Source organism: Penaeus vannamei, chromosome 2, assembly GCF_042767895.1.
Source record: "Penaeus vannamei isolate JL-2024 chromosome 2, ASM4276789v1, whole genome shotgun sequence".
Classification (NCBI taxonomy): domain Eukaryota; kingdom Metazoa; phylum Arthropoda; class Malacostraca; order Decapoda; family Penaeidae; genus Penaeus; species Penaeus vannamei.
Genome location: NC_091550.1, coordinates 44,153,455 through 44,177,072, shown reverse-complemented (window position 1 = coordinate 44,177,072; position 23,618 = coordinate 44,153,455). Strand labels below are relative to the sequence as shown.

General features: G+C 43.8%; 1 protein-coding gene across 2 annotated transcripts in view; it reads left to right on the top strand.

Moving 5' to 3' along the window:
• Positions 1-8,381, top strand: part of LOC113824335 (cell surface glycoprotein 1) — a 10,857-nt gene extending 2,476 nt beyond the window's left edge. The window contains exons 2-6 of one of the 2 annotated variants that reach the window (XM_070133405.1): positions 1,852-2,025; positions 2,272-2,470; positions 2,689-2,778; positions 5,340-7,310; positions 7,791-8,381. In XM_070133405.1, coding sequence (XP_069989506.1) covers positions 1,852-2,025; positions 2,272-2,470; positions 2,689-2,778; positions 5,340-7,309 — 2,433 coding nt within the window. In that variant the 3' untranslated portion in view covers position 7,310; positions 7,791-8,381. Of the gene's footprint in view, positions 1-1,851; positions 2,026-2,271; positions 2,471-2,685; positions 2,779-5,339; positions 7,311-7,790 lie in introns of both variants that reach the window. The other variant, XM_070133399.1, reaches the window with a different exon arrangement.
• The last annotated feature ends 15,237 nt before the right edge of the window (positions 8,382-23,618 follow it).

The following is a 23,618-nucleotide window of genomic DNA, read 5'->3' as shown; positions in this document are numbered from 1 at the left end:
TATTTAGTTTCTACTTAGTTTTTATGAACCCTTCATGCCAATTTTTAGACAATGAACATTAAGAACTGGCTGTATGAGGGTGTTGTGGACTGTCTCTAAGCTAGATGTGTAGCAAATATTATTATTATTTCACGGTAAATATGAGGCTGCTGCAGCTGTACTTGTTGTTTTTTACTCTTATTTCTTATACTCTGTAAGAGGAGGATGTCCATTTCCCTTTTATCTCTTTGCGTCACTCTCGGTAACTTTTACTGAGGCTTTGAAGGGACTCTGGCAAGTGAAATAAAATAAGTGGTAGAGGGTCAGGGTTAAGGAGGGATGTCTTGTGACAGTTTATCTTTACAGTATTGACACTAAGCTAGGGCTAATTAAAGAGAAAATAAGCAGAATTAAGTGACTATGCCACAAATTCAAAAGGTCATAGAAAGTGTAGTTCACAGCCTAAGTTTACCTGGTACTCCCGAATCTTGGATCTAACTTGCACATCATACCGAGGTGAAGATAATGTTGGTGGTGGATGATGCCTTCTTGCAGGCAGTGCTTAAAAGGCATCTCCAGTTAAAGCACCTTTGATTGTTGAAATTGTGACATAGAATTTGCCATACAGCAAATATTTTGGTCGTATAGGATAGAGATTGTTTGTTTATATGTTTGAGTTGAAGCTTTCCTTGTGTAAACGAAACCCTATATTTTGATTATGCAATATTAGATAAGTTAGTAATATAGGGGAAGAGAATTGAGAAACTTCAAGATTTAATATGGTTTCGTTGTACTGAAATGAAGAATTTGTTACAGGTATTAAAAAAAAGAATCATTCTCATGAATGGACAGTTTTCTTTATTATTTTTATTCTTTGAACTGGTAAAATTTTAAGTATGTCAAGCAGAAGAGGTAGTATTTGCAGCTATGATGAATCAGGAACATAGGTGGTAATAGTTTATTATAGTGATAGGTCATCCTATATCTTCTAATGTCAGTGACAACTGTTGTTATTATTATACCTTCAAGGTATGCGCCAACTGAGCCATGGTCAATTGAAAATGACATTAGAAAACAAAAAGTTGCTGTTGTTAGTACAAGAAATGATCTGCAGACTCAAACTGTAATGCTAAAGAAAAAATATGGTGGAAAGCACTGCTCAGAGCCTAAGTCCACCTAGTTTGTCCAAGTTTCAGCTCTATCTATCTGCGTTTAATGAGGTGAAGGTGATGCTACCCTCCTCTCGGGCAGGGCCCAAAGGTCGTACCCAGTCATGGCAACATAGATTGTTGAATAAATTTTCTTTTGTGAAGTTTGGGGACTTTCTCTGAGTAGCATCCCTAATGTAAAAAATTACATTATTATAGAAATCAAACAAACCTAGTAAGCATATAGATATGACACATAAGGACATGTAAGCCTATTAACCCCTTATTTGATAGTCCACTTCCATTCTTGTCATGAATTAAGCCTTAAATGCTTGGTAATTAAGATACCAAGCCCATCAAAACTAGGGTTAAAGACTTCAATTTTTTTTTGTGTGCAAGTGGCTAATTGTGCACTACGTCTGGTTTAGTTTGGTTTGGGGAAATGCCCATTACTATTTGTTTAATTGACTATTGTATAAATGCATGTAGAGTTGTATATTTCAAGAAAAAAAGTAATAAAAGTGGGGGGGGCAGTTTATGTAAACATGTTTTTCAGGTGTCTGTTGGTTAGAGCAATGCAAAATATTTAGATATTTATGAAAATTCACTATTTATTACTTTTCTATTGATTTTAATGACTTCTTCAGTCTTGCAAGTGAAGTAATGAAATTGAAATTTTAAAATCTAATAGTGTGCCAAGCTAACCCTTCTCTTTATATTTTAGGCCAAAATGAATCGGGAAAAGCTAGCAAGGATGCAGCAGCAGGTGCGCATTGGGGGTAAGGGTAGTGTACGAAGGAAGAAGAAGATCGTACACCGCTCCTCTGCCACTGATGACAAGAAATTACAGAGCTCCCTCAAGAAGCTCACAGTTAATAACATTTCTGGTATTGAGGAGGTATGTCTTGTACTTTTTTATTATCAAGAAATAGTCTGTGAGTGAGAGATTTGTTGGAAATATTTAAATTTATTTGAAGAAAAAATCTAAACAAAAAAACAAGAAAAAACTAATTATTTGCATTAAAAAGTATTAACTTTATACTTAGTAAAATTTTTATTTAGAATGTAGTTTCTTTTTCCTCAATCTTTTTCCAATTTTCTTTTGTGCTATTCCTTTTTTCTCAGTTCTTAAAATCCTTTCCAGGTAAACATGATCAAGGACGATGGAACAGTCATTCATTTCAACAACCCCAAGGTCCAGGCCTCCCTAAATGCCAATACCTTTGCTGTGTCTGGCCATGCAGACAACAAACAGATCACAGAAATGCTCCCAGGCATCTTAAACCACTTGGGTGCAGAAGGCTTCAACCAGCTCAAGCGACTTGCCTCATCCGTCAATGCTTGTAAGTATTTTTGGTTTTGTTTCTCTCGTGGAAATGTGTTTATAAAATGAATGAATGTTGTCATTAGGAATCTCAACGGTTTATTATCTTAAAGAATCTCTAGAATTGTCTAAATGATTAAAATGTGTAAATGCATGCTCAAACCTGTTTTGTTTTTATTGACTTGAACATATTTGATTTGTGTGTTTTTATTTCAATGCAAATAACTGTTTCAGCAGGTAGTGTACCTTCTGGAGGAGCTGATGACGATGACGATGATGTCCCAGAGCTTGTTGAAGACTTTGAAGCAGCTAGCAAGACAGAGACAGGTGAGTAGAAAATATTTAGGTTGATTATTTTTATTTGAATAAATTTTCTCTATACTTTGGTTATGAACTGCCTAGACAAACTGCTTTGAATGTAAGTGCTCTTGGCAGTTAGTAATGACGACTAAATGAATTGCTACATTAGACATTTTATATCAGTGGTTGGCAATGTTTGAACCCATGGCTAAGGTAATAATCATTTTCTTAAATGCCTTTAATGCCAACTTTGGATATTATTATGCTCATGGGATTCAGTAATTCAGGATTAAAGAATACTATATTTTATAATACTATTATAGTAGTATAAGTTATAAAATGACCTTGATAGAATAACATTCTGATATGATAAAAGGCCTTTTCAAGAATGAGAACTTGCTTTTGAGTCGACTGAAGTGGGCTGATTGAATGATAATGCAGGACCATGTGACTGGAAAAATAGTGCTCTACCACTTAGCTATACCCCCTATATATGATCCATTATATAGGTGAAAGTATAGTTTAGAAATGCAAAGCATATTCACCAAATTCATGTGATCCTAGTTGGTTTTTAGTCATCTTAGCTATTTCTGGTAAATAGTTAGTTACAGGGAACTGCACACAATCCCCTGGATGTTTTGTTTGTTCACTGTGCTATGTGTAAAACTGGCTATATAGCGTGTCCGATTCAGGTGCTGATTGTTGTGGAAATGGTATCCTTTATACACTTATATTGGCCGGGTAGAGATGTCCAGCAGCTGAGGGTGAAGGCCCTGCTATTACTTGGTTATAATCTGTACTCTTTTGTACTTCAAGGGACTGATAACCTTAATGACGATGCTTTAAGCCACTCATGCCAGATGCCAGATCACAGCCTATCATGGTGAAATAATCACCCACAATGGGTGATGGACTGTTGCAATGATTGTGGTCAAGCTTGCTTTAAATTTTGGGTCTCTCTTTCTCTCTTTCTCTCTCTTTCTCTCTCTTCTTCTCTCTTCTCTCTTCTCTCTTCTTCTCTCTTCTCTCCCTCTCTCTCTCCTGCGATAATGTCCACTTGCCACACTTTACCTGAGGTGAATGGATTAATTAATAGAGAACACTGATGTTGAAAATTCAGGCAAATACTTCGTCTTCATAATATGCAAATAGGCCAGGTGCAACATTTCACATGGTTGAAGGACCCCCCCCCCCCCAAAAAAAAAAAAAAAAAAAAAAAAGTTGAATTGCCGATTTTGAGTTCAAGGCGTCTCAGGTCTTTGAATCTCCCTCAAAATTTGAGGACCCCCCCCCCCTCCCGGCAACTTTAAAGGTGGTAGCAGCCACATTTGATAATGATTTTTCATCTTACCTTAGAAAATTGGCAACCATGATATAGCTATTAGATATGATAAAAAAATTAGATTATTTTCAGAAAGGTTATAATATTTCACATACGAGACCAACCTTCATACAACTTTTTGTGTTTATAATATTTTACACACTACATAGGTTTTGTAACTATGATGCATAGGTAACAACTGAAAAATAAAAATACCCTTTGATTACAACAATAAACAGCCATAAAATTGCCTACCTATATCTGTCTGCCTACAACTGTCATTGTTTACATACAAATGCTATTGTAATGTCATTTTGTCCTGCATGAACGGCCGTGAAGAAGGGCGATATGGAAGAGATGGACAACTTGTCCAGGACATTAAAGTAGAGGTTCTGAACAGTCAAAGTATCATGTCAAACTTGTCCACCTAGTTGGACGAGGAGTTCTTAACGCTGCACAAGAGACCAAGACAGGCTTGTTTTTATTCACTGACTAGTTTCCCATTTAAAAAAAAAATCTCCAAATGTGAACTTCACGACCTTTGAGATTTCAAGAAATTTACAGCAGAAATGTTTGAAAATATTACATTTTTGTTTGCGAAACATTTTGCACGTCTTGGGTCATTTAGGTATGTGTAGAGCCATACTTGTGTGATCACTCAGCTCATTATAAAGACTGAAAAATGAAGAGCATATTTGCATGCCAAAGTGCAATGCTGAAAACTGTATATTTGCATATTCTGCAAATCCTCTCTAGAGTACTTATATCTAGGACTTAGAGAGATGTAAGAGCTGTATTGAGTTGGATTTAGAAGTTTATTACACCCAAAAGACCTTTCATTCAATGTCCCCATGTATTGGGCAGTGTTTATAATAGAACTGCCTAACCTAGAGTTAATTTATTACAATCATTTATCATGAGAGTTGTGTAAGTGGTATTGATCCAGAGAGAGGAAGACTAAAAAAATGTTTGCCTTTAAAGTACCTGGGATTAGTTTATGTAAAGCAATGCATACACACACACGCACACATACTCACTAATTAGCAACTACTGCTAAAGTGTGAGATTGTATATGCAATATTTTTGTGTTTATAGTAGTGATACATCAAAGAGTAAAGTTATCCCATTTGCTCTGGCAATCAAGATGGCATGGCATAGTGCATAGAACAGAAAAATTGTATAACTGGAGACTGAGAGTGGCCTTGTTGGTGTTTTGAATTATCATCTATGATTTCCATAAACCCCATCTTATATTTTGCAACTGCAGACACAAAAAAATCTGCAGTTGTTGCTGGTGAGAGTAAAGAGGCAGATGATGATGTGCCTGAGTTGATTGAGGTTGAGCCAGCTCCCGCCAAAGAAGACAAGGTAGAAGCCCCAGCTAAAGAGGAGAAGGATGCTGCACCTGCCAAAGAGAAGGTTGAGATTCCTGCTGCTGCACCTGCTAAGGAAGAAAAGAAAGAAGAAGCTCCTGAAAAACAGGCCCCTAAAGAACAGCAGAAGAAAAAGGGTGCAAAGGGAGAGCCCAAAAAGAAGGGTGCCCCTGCCAAGGAAGAGGCATCTGCCCCTGCCCCTGCAAAGGAGGAAACCAAGAAGGGAGCCCCTGCCCCTGCAAAGGAGGAACCCAAGAAGGAAGCCCCTGCCCCTGCCAAGGAGGAACCCAAGAAGGAAGCCCCTGCCCCTGCCAAGGAGGAACCCAAGAAGGAAGCCCCTGCCCCTGCCAAGGAGGAACCCAAGAAGGAAGCCCCTGCCCCTGCCAAGGAGGAACCCAAGAAGGAAGCCCCTGCCCCTGCCAAGGAGGAACCCAAGAAGGAAGCCCCTGCCCCTGCCAAGGAGGAACCCAAGAAGGAAGCCCCTGCCCCTGCAAAGGAGGAACCCAAGAAGGAAGCCCCTGCCCCTGCCAAGGAGGAAACCAAGAAGGAAGCCCCTGCCCCTGCCAAGGAGGAACCCAAGAAGGAAGCCCCTGCCCCTGCCCCTGCCAAGGAGGAACCCAAGAAGGAAGCCCCTGCCCCTTCCCCTGCAAAGGAGGAACCCAAGAAGGAAGCCCCTGCCCCTGCAAAGGAGGAACCCAAGAAGGAAGCCCCGGCCCCTGCAAAGGAGGAACCCAAGAAGGAAGCCCCTGCCCCTGCCAAGGAGGAACCCAAGAAGGAAGCCCCTGCCCCTGCCAAGGAGGAACCCAAGAAGGAAGCCCCTGCCCCTGCCAAGGAGGAACCCAAGAAGGAAGCCCCTGCCCCTGCCAAGGAGGAACCCAAGAAGGAAGCCCCTGCCCCTGCCAAGGAGGAACCCAAGAAGGAAGCCCCTGCCCCTGCCAAGGAGGAACCCAAGAAGGAAGCCCCTGCCCCTGCCCCTGCCAAGGAGGAACCCAAGAAGGAAGCCCCTGCCCCTGCCCCTGCCAAGGAGGAACCCAAGAAGGAAGCCCCTGCCCCTGCCCCTGCCAAGGAGGAACCCAAGAAGGAAGCCCCTGCCCCTGCCCCTGCCAAGGAGGAACCCAAGAAGGAAGCCCCTGCCCCTGCAAAGGAGGAACCCAAGAAGGAAGCCCCTGCCCCTGCCAAGGAGGAACCCAAGAAGGAAGCCCCTGCCCCTGCTAAGGAAGAGCCCAAGAAGGAAGCACCTGCCCCTGCCCCAGCTGCAGTAAAGGTTCCTGCTCCTGCCCCAGCCCCAGCCCCAGCAAAGGTTCCTGCCCCAGCCCCAGCCCCAGCCCCTGCCCAGGCACCTGCCCCAGTCCCAGCAAAGGTTCCTGCCCCTGCCCAGGCACCTGTCCCAGCCCCAGCAAAGGTTCCTGCCCCTGCTCAGGCACCAGCTGCAGCCCCTGCTCCTGCCCCTGCCCAGGCACCAGCTGCAGCCCCTGCTCCTGCCCCTGCCCAGGCACCAGCTGCAGCCCCTGCTCCTGCCCCAGCCCCAGCCCCAGCAAAGGTTCCTGCCCCTGCCCCCGCCCCCACCCAGGCACCAGCCCAAGCACCAGCCCAAGTACCTGCTCCAGCTCCTGCTGCTGCTGCTCCAGTTCCACCCCAAGCACCTGCTCCTGCCCAAGCTAAAGCACCAGTACCTGTTGCTGCACCAGTCCCAGCACCTACCCCTGCTGCAGCCCCTACCCCAAGCCAAACTCCTGCCCCTGCACCTGCACCTGCTCCAACCCAAGCACCAGCCCCTGCCCCTGCCCCTGCCCCAACACAAGCACCTGCTCCTGGTGGGCAGCCAAGTAAACAGGCCAAGAAACAGAAGGGCAAGGGGAAGTAGGGTACGTCGTATCTGAGAGACCTAATAACCGCAAAAGTTGTGTGGATTTGAATCCTAGAAGAAAACTGTAGCTGATTTAACAAAGATTTATCCAACATCGTGTGTTCTGCATGGATTTTCTCCCTAATTTTTTCAGGAGCACCACCAATGGAACTTGACATTGAAGACCTAACCCGTAACTGTATATTATTCTAATAAATTTTAGACTTGAACACTGATGTTCAGGAGTGTGACTGTATCTCAATTTGATGGCATGCATTTTTGTTAGAGAATACTGATACTGATCCTAATGTAGATTTTTTTTTCTTTCAGGGTGTGAACTAACTAGTTTATTATTATTATTATTATTATTATGAATATTTTGTATCTATTACCGTTTTGCAGAAGTATACATGCTTTGACCTTAAGCCCATTATTCTCAAATATGTGTGCACTTGTCAGCTGTTTTAATGATTTCTGATGAAATGATTTTGTTTTCCAGCTGAAAAGAAGCCTGCAGTAACAGAGAATGAGGAGGAAAAGGAAGAGGCTAAGATCAAAGAGGTCAAAGATGAAGAAGAGGAACCTGTAAAAGTAGAAGATAAAGAGGAAGAAAAGACGGAGGAGAAGTCAGATTAGACAGATGATGCGTCTCGGCCAGTAGGCTGCGCCACAGGAGTAGTGTTCACAGATTCCGGTTGTTGTCCTGGCTGCAGTGGCCCGTGAACTCTCCGAGAGAAAAAAAAAATAAAATAAAAATCCTCTCCATTATATAATGTCCTCTCTCTCTCTCTCTCTCTCTTTCTCCGTCTGTCTCTGTGCTGCCCAAAGACAAGCTAGACCTTAGGTTCCCTGTTTTGTCTTGGCAGTGACTTGTCTCTTGTTCTTGCTGTTCTGTTTGATACTTCATCGTTATTTTGTGTATATAAAAGATTATCTCTTTGATAATGCATAAAAGGACTTGTATCTCTCCACCCTGTTTTTTCTTGTATTAAATGAAAAGGAAAATGCTAATTTCAGTCAAGTGACTGGTCGATTACGCAGGATTTGTATCGAGCCTTGTAACATTTAAGAAATTAAAGTAAGATAAGTATTTGGATTTTCATTTGCTGTGCCTGTTCTTTTTTTCGGTCAAAGTGAACTGGGTGATTTGAGAAGTACATCCCTTCTTTCTATCCTTTCTTCACATTTTCCCTGAAACCAGTTTGTTGTGTTTGCAAAGCCTTGAACTCATGCTCGCTAATATACATATACCTCTGTACTCTTTGTAGTTGAGAATATTCTCCCTCAAATGCTTAGAACTTGATCAAACTCCCCAAAACTATTGGGCTGTTAAACAGAAACCTAAGAAATTGCTTACTGTGTTTTGTCATTCTTCAAACTGTCTAGTGGCTCAATAATTATATTTTTTATAATCATAATTGGAAATGGTTTCTTAACCTTACTCTGTGTACTAACTCCAACATTAGGTTATAGATTCTGCATTGAAAGTTGCATCAATATTATGGACAGGTAATGGCCATATGCAATTTCTTGTAGAAAAAATAAATTGACACTGCACATTGCAAACCGTGAAAATGGTTGATTGTGTAGACTAGATTTTGCCAGAAATTCTGATATTACACCAGTTAGGTAGTAACCCTTCCCGACAGGCGTCTCCACGACCCAGTACCCAGTTCTCGTACAAACTAATTGGATGTCATCAAAGTTAATTTATTGAAAATTTTCTGCCGTATCAACATTTACGGCCATTAGCGGCATATACAAAATATAGCAATAGGGCAAGGCTTGGGGGCAAAGCCCCTAGGTAAGAAAATGTCATACAGAATTATGATAAAATATTTTGGCAAAAGGGTTACAAATGAGTTAACAATTCGAGTAAAATCAAAGTTAGAGCGCTGTTTGTATGGTAAAGATGAAATAGCAAACAGTACGAATGCTTTCAGGACTAACAGAGCCAGTCTTCAATCCTTTGGACACGAATTTTACACTAGGATGTGGAAAGAGGGAGGGGATGAAAGAGAAGCGACCATGCAAAATTAGTTGAGGCGAGGGCTGAGGTCCAAGACTGGGGTGATTCCCCCTCCCCCCTGCACGACGACAACAAGCATGGGTTTGGTGGGGGTATAAATGTAATCGCAGAGAACTGAAAAAAAGGAATATTGCACATATGACACCGCAAGTCTACCCACTAAAAATTATGCTGACTTTTCTCAAGGCTGCCTCTTTTTCTTCACTACTCCGACATACTTTATCATTGTATTTATCTTTGTCTTTGTCTTCTTATCTTTTCTCAAGGCTTCTCTCTTCTCAACGATTCTCCCTTCTCTCTTCAATATTCTCTCTACCTTTTCCTCTTTTCTGTTTCGTTTCTCTCTTCTCTTTTCTCCTCTCCTCTCCTCTCTTTTCCCTTTTCTCTCTTCTCTTCTCCCCTGCCCTGCCCTACCCTCTCCTCCTCTCGACCTTCTCTTCCCCCATTTTATTTCCCTTCCCTTCTTTTTTTGTTCTCTCCCCTTTCTTTCCTCATATCCCCTCCTATTTATCTAATCTCCCATGTATTTTATCCCCTTCCCTATTTTTCTCCCCTATATTTCTTCCCTCTCTCCCTTTCCTCTCTCTCTCTCTCATTTCTCTCTCTTACTCCCTTTCTTACTCCCTCTCTCTCTCTTTCTTTCTTTCTCTCCTCTTCTTTCCCTCTCGTTCTCTTTTTTCTTTTTTCTCTTTCGCATACTGCTCTCCCCTCCATCCCTCTTCCCTCCCTCTCTTTCTCTCCCTTCCCTCCTCTCCTCTCTTCTCTCTTATCCTCTCCTCCCCCCCTTCTCTCTCACTCTTTCCTTCTCTCCCCTCCCCCTCTCTCCTTCTGTCCCCCACCCCTCTCTCTCCCCCTCCCTTTTCTCTCTCTCTCTACTTCTCTCCCCTCCCCCTCTCTCTTTCTCTTTCGCTTCTCTCTCTCTCTATCACTCCCTCTTCTCTCTGTCTCTCGGATTCATCTGTAAACTGCCATCGTCGGCCCCATGAGGTGATGAGTGATAACATATCATCTACATGCTCAACAGAGGCTGTGCGTTCATGCTTTTCACATGTAAATGATAACGTGCACTCGTCAGCATATGCATGGGCTTCTGGAATCAGATGTAGAATGTTATTGAAATAGGCAACCGATAAGAGCGACCCAATGACACTGCCCTGGGGTACACTTGCACTGATGGGTATTCACCTGAAGTGTAAATGTTTACCATAACTTAAAATATTCTTCCTCGTAGATAATATTCAGTCAGCTTCAGCAGGTCACCATCAATGCTAAAACGTTTTAATTTGGAGATAATCCCTTTGTGCCATACTCTGTCAAAGGCACCAGAACTGTCCAGGGCAATGGCGCGTTTATTTGCCAGCATCAAGGAATTTGTTCAAAATTTGGCTAGTTGTAACAGCAGGTCGAAGGCTGAACTCTTCTATACAAAACTAAACTGCTTGTTGCTAGGTAGATGGTTGCTATCAGATAAACTTCATTTTGTTGACGAAAAGATTGGTCGTAGATTTTGCCCGTGACCGAGAGTAGTGAGATGGGCCAAATGGCCACTTTTGCTGTTAGAGACAGTTTTGAAAGAACATAGCAAGTGGAGTTGCAAGCTGATCAGCACACTTATTTAGTGGGGACTTTGTTAACCTTATCAACACGGATGACCAGTGTGTTTCGTCTCCGATTTGTCAGTGATGGAAGTTGAGGTGTGCGGTCCTTTTCACAAACTCATCCTCTGAAAGGAGGCAAGTAATTAAACTTTGTCCTGACTGCCACTCTCACTTTCTCTCTCTACAACCTCTCCCTCCTCTCTCTTTCTCCCCACCATCTTTCTCTCTTTAGCCCGTTTTTCTATCTTGCTTTCTTCTTTCTCCTTCCCTCCTCTCCTATTTTTCTTCTCTCCTACTGATCTCTCTCTCTCTCTCTCTCTCTCTCTCTCTCTCTCTCTCTCTACACACACAAACACACACACACACACACACACACACACACACACACACACACACACACACATATATATATATATATATATATATATATATATATATATATATATATATATCGTTTTTTTTCTCCCTCTTTCCCACTTGAGCCAAGCAGATTACAGGTAATGACCTAGTTATGTAACACTGTCTAAGCGGACATGCATTTTAATCAATAACATACTCCCTCTACAGATTTCACAATTAATCAGAACTATTTAGTAAACCGCACTGATGAAGTTCCTGTCCCTGTCTTTGACTACGAAAACTGTATCATGTGAAGACGGATGTTGAAAGCAACAAGGGACGCTTCCTTGTTTAGGATATTAAGGATTAATGCATAATGCTGGACACAACGATTGTCCATCGTGATCGCACACTGAATTCCGAAATCTGGCGGAGGATAAGAAACTCCCCCATTGCGACTGCGACCGTGAGAATACAAAAGGTAACAGATGATGTGCGAATACCAACAGACATCGGTCAGACGCCAACCCAAAATCGGAGTTTTGATCAACAGACTGTTTGCTCAGTCGACTAATATAGTGTGGAACCGATGCTGTATACATCCCTGAGGTTTAGCTTTCCACACCTTGGCAGGACATATATAGATAGATATGCATACTGACAGCATATGAGGGATTTCTGCAGCAGAGATTAGTGCTTAATTCCTGCCAATGACAGCAAGGAAAGTAGATTGATGAGTCAGTAGTTTTCTCAAGCCAGAGGACGGTCGGCATACCTTCATCAAAGATGATAACCAGAAATAAATCTAGACGTTCAAAACAGGATATTCAACTGCCCATCTAGACACCCTCATCCACTGGGGTTCCCTCTCCCAGCCAACCAAATGAGGATTCAGCAGCAACATCCAACAACCTCGTAATCAAATGGAGATCAACTCTCAAGAAGACTGAGCTCAGGTATAATGGAGACAAAAGAAACGTAGCCCTGGGACAGTATCTCTTGGGAATTACAGAGGACCCTTGGTGTGCTTAAAAACAAAAGCATGAAGTTATACAAGGAGAAATCCTCTCTGGTTTCTGTTTATATTACTTCCAAGAAATGTATCCTTCGGCGTCCTACAAGGGGATGCACTTGGTCTTATTCTTTTCTCAGTTTATACGAAATATTTAACAGTTTACCAAATTGCCTTAGATTTTAATATGCAGATGATACTCAATATGCAGATAAACATATCTCGGAACTAATAGAGAAATCGGAGAATTTCTATCAAATTATGCTTAAAAAATTGTCTGATAACCGAATGTACATTCATCGATTCACACCATATATATAACTACACGATGATTTGCAAATCTTGCTAAAATTGCATAAACTTTCAAAAATTTGCCAAGAACTGCGCGACACTGATCGATTTATGCCTCTTAACATCTGATGCATCTAATGTATATTATCTCAAGATAGTGGGAAACAAATCCTTCACATGAATATAGGTGCAGTCGCCTGTGCTTTGTATTAGACTACTGCTCAAGAGTTTGGGAAGTCAGAAGTAAGAGGAGAGTTGAAGCTTACACAACATTGTCACTTTAGATTTGCCCGATAAAAAGAAAAGGAATGGTTAATGGTGAAAACAAATAAATGTACTAGACAGACAGACAGAATAAGAAAAAAATGAGAAGAAAACTGTAAATGAAAGAAAAGAAACAGTAACGGTGTAACGCAATACTTAGTCGCACGAACCACAATTACAGCTGGTACAAGAATGTTAAGGTTGAGAAGCCCATTATCCTGGATAAAGATTTTACCTCAGCTTGGGAATAAAGGCTGTCTGTTGACTTCCGAAGACGTTCGAGAAATGTCTTTTGTGTGAACTTCATTATTTCCACGTCATATCTCGATTTAAATTGGCGATTTTAGATTATATTATTTTTCTTCTGCAAATTGTAAAACTAAATACTGTACTAAATACAGTATATTGTGTTTTTTGGTATTCAGCAAACAGAACTAACTGTATATTATTTTATGTTCCAGCATAATTTTTTTAAATCAAAACTCCAAGAGGATAATGAATCATGTTTACCAAATTTGTATAATTATTTATACACTACCCAACACAGCTGCAATGAATAACAGATAAATCGAAAATAAAGGATGCTAGGATTACCATTATCATTATAATTTCATTATCTTCATTATAAATGCCATTATCATTATCATTATTACTATTACCATTACCATGACAATTATCATCATCATTGATCCCATTCTCTTTATTACTATCATCATTATCTTGACCATGATCATTACTGTTACTACTATTACTACTAATATTGCTATTATTATCATCATATTACGATCTTCATCATCACCATTACACGCTCTCTCTCTCTCTCTGTCCTTCTTTCATTATATTTCCTTTCTCTCTCTCTCTCTCTCTCTCTCTCCCCTCCCGCTCTCTCTCTCTGTCTGTCTTTCTTTCAGTATCCTATTTGTCTCTGTCCTGAAACCTCGCCATCGGTCCACGCCCACGCCCGCGAACAGTAGAAAAAATGATGTACATAAATAAAGAAGAGGAAGTGGATGAAGGAGACAAAGAAAAAGGAGGGAAGGGGAAGGAGGAGGAGGAGGAGGAGGAGGAGACGCCCGCCAACTGTAGAAAAAGATGATGGACATAAATAAAGAAGAGGAAGTGGATGGAGGAGATGAAGAAAAGGAGGGAAGGGGGATGAGGATGAGGATGAGGGGGAGGAGGAGGAGGAGGAGGAGGAAGAGGGGAGGAGGAGAGGGGAGGGGAGGAGGAGGAGGAGGAGGAAATAGAGGGGAGGGGGATGAGGAAGAAGAAAAAGAAGAAGTAGAAGAATAGTGGAAGGAAGAGAGGAGGAAAAAGAGACGAAGAAAAAGATGAAAGAGGTTATGGGAAAGAGGAGGAGAGGAAGGAAGAGAGGAGGAAAACAAGAAGAAAATGGAAGAGGAGGAGGAGGAGGCGTTGAGGAGGGTGGTCGTAGTTCGAGTGCGGGAGAGGAGCTCTTCGAGTGGGGAAGGTAGGGGTAACAGTATGGAGAGAGGGGGAGGGGTAAAAGTAGGGGGGGAGGGGGAGGGGGAGGGGTAAAAGTATGGGGAGGGGGAGGGGTAAGAGTATGGGGAGGGGTAGGGGTAGGGGTAGGGGTATGGGGAGGGGTAGAGGTAGGGGTAGGGGTACGGGGTACGGGGGAGGGGGGGGAGCAAGTGCGGAGTTCTGTCGCGCTTTAAAAATGGCGTCCGTTTGGTGCAGCGAGATCATCTGATTTATTGGCAGATATTCGAAGTCTTTTTCTTGTCGCCCAGTCGCCTTTTTTTTCGTCTTCGTCGGCGGTTGGCTTATTCTTCGTTTCCATCCTTCGTCTTCTTTTCTTATATCGTCATATCTTCCTTTTTTTCTTCTCTTTCTCTTCTTATTCTTCCTTTTCTCCTCTTTTTCTTGTTCTTCCTATTTTTTTCTTCTTCCTCTTCCTTTCCTTCTCCCCTTAACTGCAATCACCCCAATCCCCGCTGCCACGCCTCTTCCAATCCTCCCTTTTCTTTTTCTAATCTTCCTCCTCCACTACCATCATCACCAGCTCCTCTTCATGCTCTCCCTCTTCCTCTTACGCCTCCCCTCTTCTTCCTCCACTACCACCACTACCTCTTCCTCAATGACCTCTGGCCCTCCCTTTCCTCCTCCTCCTATCCCCTTCCTCTTGCTCCTCTCCTCGCCTCCTATCCTTCTCTCCCCTTACTCCTCTCCTTCCTCCTCTCTTCCTCTCCTTTCCTGGCTCTTCCCCCTCCTCTTGCTCCCCCCGCCTCCTCTCCCTCTCTCCCTTTCCTCCTCTCCTCACCTCTCCTGGCCCTTTCCCCTCCTCTCCCCCGTCCCCCTCCCCCGGGCCCCTCCCCCCGACCGGCGCCATCCCCTTTACTAATCGGCAGTACAAGGCAGTTACCCTTTATTCGCCTCCGGAGGAACATCAACGCTCGCCTCCGAGACGGGGGCCTTGGCTCTCGCGGGCTCAACGAGGCAAGCCGGGTAGAGGGGAAAGGGGAGAGGGACGAGGGGAAAGGGGAGAGGGGAAGGAAAAGGGGGTAATAGGGAGAGGGACGAAGGGAAAGGGGAGAGGGGAAGGAAAAAGGGGTAATGGGGAGAGGGGAGAGAGGAGAAGAAGGGGGGAATAGGGAAGGAAAAGGGAGAAATGGGGAGAGGGGAGAAGAGAGGGGGAATAGGGAAGGAAATGGAGAGAGGGGGAATGGGGAAAGAAAATGGGAAAGCAAAAGGGAAAATGGGAAGAGAGAGAGGGGAATGGGGAATATCGGGAGAAAGGAGATAGGAAAGAGGGAAGAGAGAAAGATAAGAGAGAAGAAGGAAGCGGGAGGAAAATGGGAGGGAATAGCGAAATAGCTGAGAAGTAAAAGGAAAAGAGGGAAGGCGAGAGAGCGCGAGGAGGTTAGAGAGAAGGGAGATGAGGGAGAAGAGAGACGGGGAAGGAGATTGGAGTTGGGTAGGCAGGGACAGGGAGGGGGCGGATTGGGGAGGGGGCGAGGAGAGGAAATGACTGACGAGCAACCAACTAAAAAAAAAAGAAAAAGAAAAAAAATCTATATGAAATGAAATCGGAAACAGGCAAACAAAGAAGGAAATTAAGAAATCAAGACAAGAAATTCAACCTCAACGCTCAGAATTTGTCATTTGTCTTTCATCGCCCCCCCCCCCCGCATTTTTATTGGGGGGGGGGCGAGGTGTGATAACTTTTAGTCCGAAACTGGATTCGTCTGTTGTGAAAACAGGGACGAATTCTGTGCGCTTTTTGTTCATCCTATTTCTTTAGTTACTTTTATTGTCAGTGTTTCTGCATCATCATCTTTATTCTCTGATTATAATCATTATCCTTAATATATCATAGTTATTGTTATTGTAATTCTATATTATCATCGTCATTCTAATTGGTGCTTGTAACATTACTAGTGAAGACTATGTACATAGCATTATATGCTGCTACTACCACCACTACTATTTGTTCTACTACCACTGGCGATACCACAACCACTATTACTATTACTACTACCACCACTACCACCACGAGCACTACTACTGCGTCTGCAACTGCTGCTACTACTGATAAAGGCTTCCATTAGTCTCATGTACTATTTCTCTCTATTTTGTTTTTGGATTATATGATCTAAAAAAAATGCGGAGGAGGAGGACGAAGGGGAGAGGGACGAAGAGGAGGAGGAAGAAGAGGAGGAGGAGGAGGAAGAAGAGGAGGAGGAGGAGGAGGGCGAAGAGGAGGAGGAGGAGGAGGAGGACGAAGAGGAGGAGAAGGAGGAGACGAAGACGAACAACGAGAAGCATAAGACGAAGAAACACAAGAAGACGAAGACAAAGAGGAAGACAAAAAACAACAGCAACGAAGAAAACAGGAAGAAGAAATAGGAAAATAATATTAAAATATTAAGATGGCCAATAGTAACTTAACACGACCAATGTTAAAGCAACACTCAAACTTCAAATAAGGTCTAGAATGAAAAATAAAGAATTTTAAATAAGAGGAAAACAGCAAAGAGAAAAAAGGAGAAAAAAAGACAAAAAAGAAAGAAAGAAAACACGAAAAAACACATAAACAAAACCAATAGAAAGAAAAAAAAAAAAGAAAACAAAAGAGAACGAAAAAAAAAAAAAAACACAGCGAAAAAAAGAAACAACTACAACCCCGTCCCCCGCCCCCCGCCCCTCGCCCCTCCTTCTTAAGAAATCCACTCGAGAAACAAAGAGATCACGGAAGCCAAAGGAAAATACTTTAAAACAATCAATCGAGCAACAACCTCACTGCCGCAGGACCGACGAGGCTGCCGTCGGATACGCTTTGAAGCAGAGCGCACGCGGGGAGGAGCAGGGGGAGGGGGTGGAAAGGTGGAGGGGGGTGGAGGAGGGAGGGGGGAAGAGAGGGGGGTGGAGATGGAGGAAAGGTGGGGGGGAGGTGAGGCGGGGCTGTGGAGGAGGGGGGAGGGGGAGGGGGAGAAGGAGGAGGAAACGGGGAGGAGGTGGAGGTTTGGGGACGGGGTGGGGGGGGGGGAGGTGAGGTTGGGAGGAAGGGGAGGAGGAGGAAGGGGGAGGAGGGAGGAGGGAGGAGGGGGGAGGTAAGGTGGAGGTTTGGGGAGAGGGGGAAGGGAGGAAGAGGAGGAAAGGGGGGAGGAGGTGGAGGTGAAGGTTTGGAGAGGGAGGTGGAGGTTTAGGGAGGGGGGAAGTAAGGTGGGGGAGGTGGGGCTGTGGAGGAGGAGGGAGGGGCAAAGGAGGAGGAGGAGGAGGAGGAGGAAGGTGAGGAGGATTAGGAGGTGGAGGTTTGGGGAGGGGGGAGGTGAGGTGGGGGAGGTGGATGAGGAAGGGGGAAGGAGGGCGGAGGATGGAAGGTTAGGTAGGAGGATGATGGAGGGAAAGGAGGAAGGGAGAGGAGGAGAAGAAGGGGGAGAAAGAGAGGGAGAAAAAAGGAAGAAAGGGGAAGGAAGGGGAGAGGAGGAGGAGGAGGAGCAGGTAGAGGGACAAGAAAAGAAAAGAGGTCTAATGATGATGGAGAAACAGGTGGAAAAGTGAAATAGGTGTTGAAGGAGGAGAAAAAGGAAGAAGGGGAAGGGGTAGCAAACAGAAGGAGGAAAAGGAAGAAAGGGAAGGGGTAGCAAACAGGAGGAAAAGGAAGAAGGGGAAGGGGCAGAAAAGAGGAGGAGTCAGATAAAAAAAAAGGAGGAAGAAAGACAGGAGAGAGAAAGTGGAGATGGAGGCGGAGGAAAAGGGAGAAGAAGAGTGGAAGGGCGGAGGAAGAGACGATGAGAAAATAAAGGAAGAGAAGGAATGAAAGACGATGCGGAAGAGGAGTAGGAGGAGAAGGAGACACAGGAAGAGGAAGGGGAAGAGAAAGAAAAGGAAGAGGAAAAGAAGTAGGATGATGGCGAGAAGGCAGGAAGAGGAAAGAGAAGAAATAAGAGAAACAGAGATAGAGGTGTTGTAGAAATGAAAAGGGGGGGAGAGGGAAAAGAAACAGGAAGAGTTAGACAGAAAAGAAAGAGGAGAAAGACAGAAAGACAATCCCTCCCCTCCTCCCCCATCTCCTTCTCTCTCTCGCTCTCTCTCAAAATAAAATTAAAACCGAAAAAGAAAGAAAACAATACAAAAGCCCGACCTGGCTTCCCGTCGCGTCGCGGTGTCGCCTTTAATCGTCCACGGAGGAGGAGGAGGACGAAGAGGAGGAGGAGGAAGACGAAGAGGAGGAGGAGGACGAAGAGGAGGAGGAGGACGGCGACGACGAAGAGGAGGAGGACGACGACGACGAAGAGGAGGAGGACGACGACGACGAAGAGGAGGAGGACGACGACGACGAAGAGGAGGACGACGATGACGAAGAGGTGGATGAAGAGGAGTAGGAGGACGAATAGGAGGAGGAGGACGAAGAAGGGGAGAAGGAGGACGAAGATGATGATGATGATGAAGAGGAGGAGAACGGAGAGGAAGAGGAGGACAAAGAGGAGTGCGAAGAGAAGGAGGAGGAAGACGAAGAGGAGGAGGAGGACGAAGAGGAGAAGGAGGACGAAGAGAAGGAGGTGGACGAAGAGGAAGAGGAAGAGGAGGAGGAGGGCGAAGAGAAGAGGAGGAGGACGAAGAGGAGGAGGAGGGCGAAGAGAAGGAAAAGGAGGAGGACGAAGAGGAGGAGGAGGAGGAGGACGAAGATGATGATGATGATGAGGAGGAGGAGAACGGAGAGGAAGAGGAGGACAAAGAGGAGGAGGACGAAGAGAAGGAGGAGGAGGACGAAGAAGAGGAAGTGGACGAAGAGGAAGAGGAGGAGGAGGACGAAGAAGAGGAGGAGGACGAATAGGACGAAGAGGAGGAGAAGGAGGACGAATGGGAGGAGGAGGACGACGAGGAAGAGAAGGACGAAGAGGAGGAGGAGGAGGACGAATAGGAGGAGGAGGGCGAAGAGGAGAAGGAGGACGAAGAGGAGGAGGAGGACGAAGAGGAAGAGGAGGACGAAGAGGAAGAGGAGGACGAAGAGGAAGAGGAGGACGAAGAGGAAGAGGAGGACGAAGAGGAAGAGGAGGACGAAGAGGAAGAGGAGGACGAAGAGGAAGATGAGGAGGACGAAGAGGAAGAGAAGGGGGAGGACGACGAAGAGGAAGAGGAGGAGGACGACGACGACGAAGAGGAGGAGGAGGAGGAGGACGAAGAGGAAGAGGAGGAGGACGAAAAGAAGGAGGAGGACGAAGAGGAGGAGAGAAGGACGAAGAGGAGGAGGAGGAGGACAAGGATATACATACATATATATATATATATATATATATATATATATATATATATATATATATATATATATATATATATATATATATACATATATATATATATATATATATATATATATATATATATATATATATATATATATATATATATATATCGAAAATTCGTTAGAGAAAGAACTCACCTTATCTCTTGCGAAACCCATCTCCAAACGCGGCTGTATTTGCAAGTTCCTCATCCGAACATCCCCGAAGCATAAACAAAACCCGCGCAGCATTTCTTCATCAATGCAAAAAAAAACCCTCTCAAGAAAGCCACGAAACCTAACGAGGAGGAGAGTCAATGGCCACATGCATAAGACATCGCGCAGAACGTCAAAGGATTCTGCATAAGACATCGCGCAGAACGTCAAAGAATTCTGCATAAAACATCGCGCAGAACGTCAAAGGATTCTGCATAAGACATCGCGCAGAACGTCAAAGAATTCTGCATAAAACATCGCGCAGAACGTCAAAGAATTCTGCATAAGACATCGCGCAGAACGTCAAAGAATTCTGCATAAAACATCGCGCAGAACGTCAAAGAATTCTGCATAAAACATCGCGCAGAACGTCAAAGAATTCTGCATAAAACATCGCGCAGAACGTCAAAGAATTCTGCATAAGACATCGCGCAGAACGTCAAAGAATTCTGCATAAAACATCGCGCAGAACGTCAAAGAATTCTGCATAAAACATCGCGCAGAACGTCAAAGAATTCTGCATAAAACATCGCGCAGAACGTCAAAGAATTCTGCATAAAACATCGCGCAGAACGTCAAAGAATTCTGCATAAAACATCGCGCAGAACGTCAAAGAATTCTGCATAAAACATCGCGCAGAACGTCAAAGAATTCTGCATAAAACATCGCGCAGAACGTCAAAGAATTCTGCATAAAACATCGCGCAGAACGTCAAAGAATTCTGCATAAAACATCGCGCAGAACGTCAAAGAATTCTGCATAAAACATCGCGCAGAACGTCAAAGAATTCTGCATAAAACATCGCGCAGAACGTCAAAGAATTCTGCATAAAACATCGCGCAGAACGTCAAAGAATTCTGCATAAGACATCGCGCAGAACGTCAAAGAATTCTGCATAAGACATCGCGCAGAACGTCAAAGAATTCTGCATAAAACATCGCGCAGAACGTCAAAGAATTCTGCATAAAACATCGCGCAGAACGTCAAAGAATTCTGCATAAAACATCGCGCAGAACGTCAAAGGATTCTGCATAAGACATCGCGCAGAACGTCAAAGAATTCTGCATAAGACATCGCGCAGAACGTCAAAGAATTCTGCATAAAACATCGCGCAGAACGTCAAAGAATTCTGCATAAAACATCGCGCAGAACGTCAAAGAATTCTGCATAAAACATCGCGCAGAACGTCAAAGAATTCTGCATAAAACATCGCGCAGAACGTCAAAGAATTCTGCATAAAACATCGCGCAGAACGTCAAAGAATTCTGCATAAGACATCGCGCAGAACGTCAAAGAATTCTGCATAAAACATCGCGCAGAACGTCAAAGAATTCTGCATAAAACATCGCGCAGAACGTCAAAGAATTCTGCATAAAACATCGCGCAGAACGTCAAAGAATTCTGCATAAAACATCGCGCAGAACGTCAAAGGATTCTGCATAAGACATCGCGCAGAACGTCAAAGGATTCTGCATAAGACATCGCGCAGAACGTCAAAGGATTCTGCATAAGACATCGCGCAGAACGTCAAAGAATTCTGCATAAAACATCGCGCAGAACGTCAAAGAATTCTGCATAAGACATCGCGCAGAACGTCAAAGAATTCTGCATAAAACATCGCGCAGAACGTCAAAGAATTCTGCATAAAACATCGCGCAGAACGTCAAAGGATTCTGCATAAGACATCGCGCAGAACGTCAAAGAATTCTGCATAAAACATCGCGCAGAACGTCAAAGGATTCTGCATAAGACATCGCGCAGAACGTCAAAGAATTCTGCATAAAACATCGCGCAGAACGTCAAAGGATTCTGCATAAGACATCGCGCAGAACGTCAAAGAATTCTGCATAAGACATCGCGCAGAACGTCAAAGAATTCTGCATAAGACATCGCGCAGAACGTCAAAGGATTCTGCATAAAACATCGCGCAGAACGTCAAAGGATTCTGCATAAAACATCGCGCAGAACGTCAAAGGATTCTGCATAAAACATCGCGCAGAACGTCAAAGAATTCTGCATAAAACATCGCGCAGAACGTCAAAGGATTCTGCATAAAACATCGCGCAGAACGTCAAAGGATTCTGCATAAGACATCGCGCAGAACGTCAAAGGATTCTGCATAAGACATCGCGCAGAACGTCAAAGGATTCTGCATAAGACATCGCGCAGAACGTCAAAGGATTCTGCATAAAACATCGCGCAGAACGTCAAAGGATTCTGCATAAGACATCGCGCAGAACGTCAAAGAATTCTGCATAAGACATCGCGCAGAACGTCAAAGAATTCTGCATAAGACATCACGCAGAACGTCAAAGAATTCTGCATAAAACATCGCGCAGAACGTCAAAGAATTCTGCATAAAACATCGCGCAGAACGTCAAAGGATTCTGCATAAGACATCGCGCAGAACGTCAAAGAATTCTGCATAAAACATCGCGCAGAACGTCAAAGGATTCTGCATAAGACATCGCGCAGAACGTCAAAGAATTCTGCATAAGACATCACGCAGAACGTCAAAGGATTCTGCATAAAACATCGCGCAGAACGTCAAAGAATTCTGCATAAAACATCGCGCAGAACGTCAAAGGATTCTGCATAAGACATCGCGCAGAACGTCAAAGAATTCTGCATAAGACATCACGCAGAATGTCAAAGAATTCTGCATAAGACATCACGCAGAACGTCAAAGGATTCTGCATAAAACATCGCGCAGAACGTCAAAGAATTCTGCATAAAACATCGCGCAGAACGTCAAAGAATTCTGCATAAGACATCACGCAGAACGTCAAAGAATTCTGCATAAGACATCGCGCAGAACGTCAAAGAATTCTGCATAAGACATCGCGCAGAACGTCAAAGAATTCTGCATAAGACATCGCGCAGAACGTCAAAGAATTCTGCATAAGACATCGCGCAGAACGTCAAAGAATTCTGCATAAGACATCACGCAGAACGTCAAAGAATTCTGCATAAGACATCACGCAGAACGTCAAAGGATTCTGCATAAAACATCGCGCAGAACGTCAAAGAATTCTGCATAAGACATCGCGCAGAACGTCAAAGAATTCTGCATAAGACATCACGCAGAACGTCAAAGAATTCTGCATAAGACATCACGCAGAACGTCAAAGGATTCTGCATAAGACATCACGCAGAACGTCAAAGGATTCTGCATAAAACATCGCGCAGAACGTCAAAGAATTCTGCATAAGACATCGCGCAGAACGTCAAAGAATTCTGCATAAGACATCACGCAGAACGTCAAAGAATTCTGCATAAAACATCGCGCAGAACGTCAAAGAATTCTGCATAAGACATCACGCAGAACGTCAAAGGATTCTGCATAAAACATCGCGCAGAACGTCAAAGAATTCTGCATAAGACATCGCGCAGAACGTCAAAGAATTCTGCATAAGACATCACGCAGAACGTCAAAGAATTCTGCATAAGACATCGCGCAGAACGTCAAAGAATTCTGCATAAGACATCACGCAGAACGTCAAAGGATTCTGCATAAAACATCACGCAGAACGTCAAAGAATCTGCATAAGACATCGCGCAGAACGTCAAAGGATTCTGCATAAGACATCACGCAGAACGTCAAAGAATTCTGCATAAGACATCACGCAGAACGTCAAAGGATTCTGCATAAAACATCACGCAGAACGTCAAAGAATTCTGCATAAGACATCGCGCAGAACGTCAAAGAATTCTGCATAAGACATCACGCAGAACGTCAAAGAATTCTGCATAAAACATCGCGCAGAACGTCAAAGAATTCTGCATAAGACATCGCGCAGAACGTCAAAGAATTCTGCATAAGACATCAC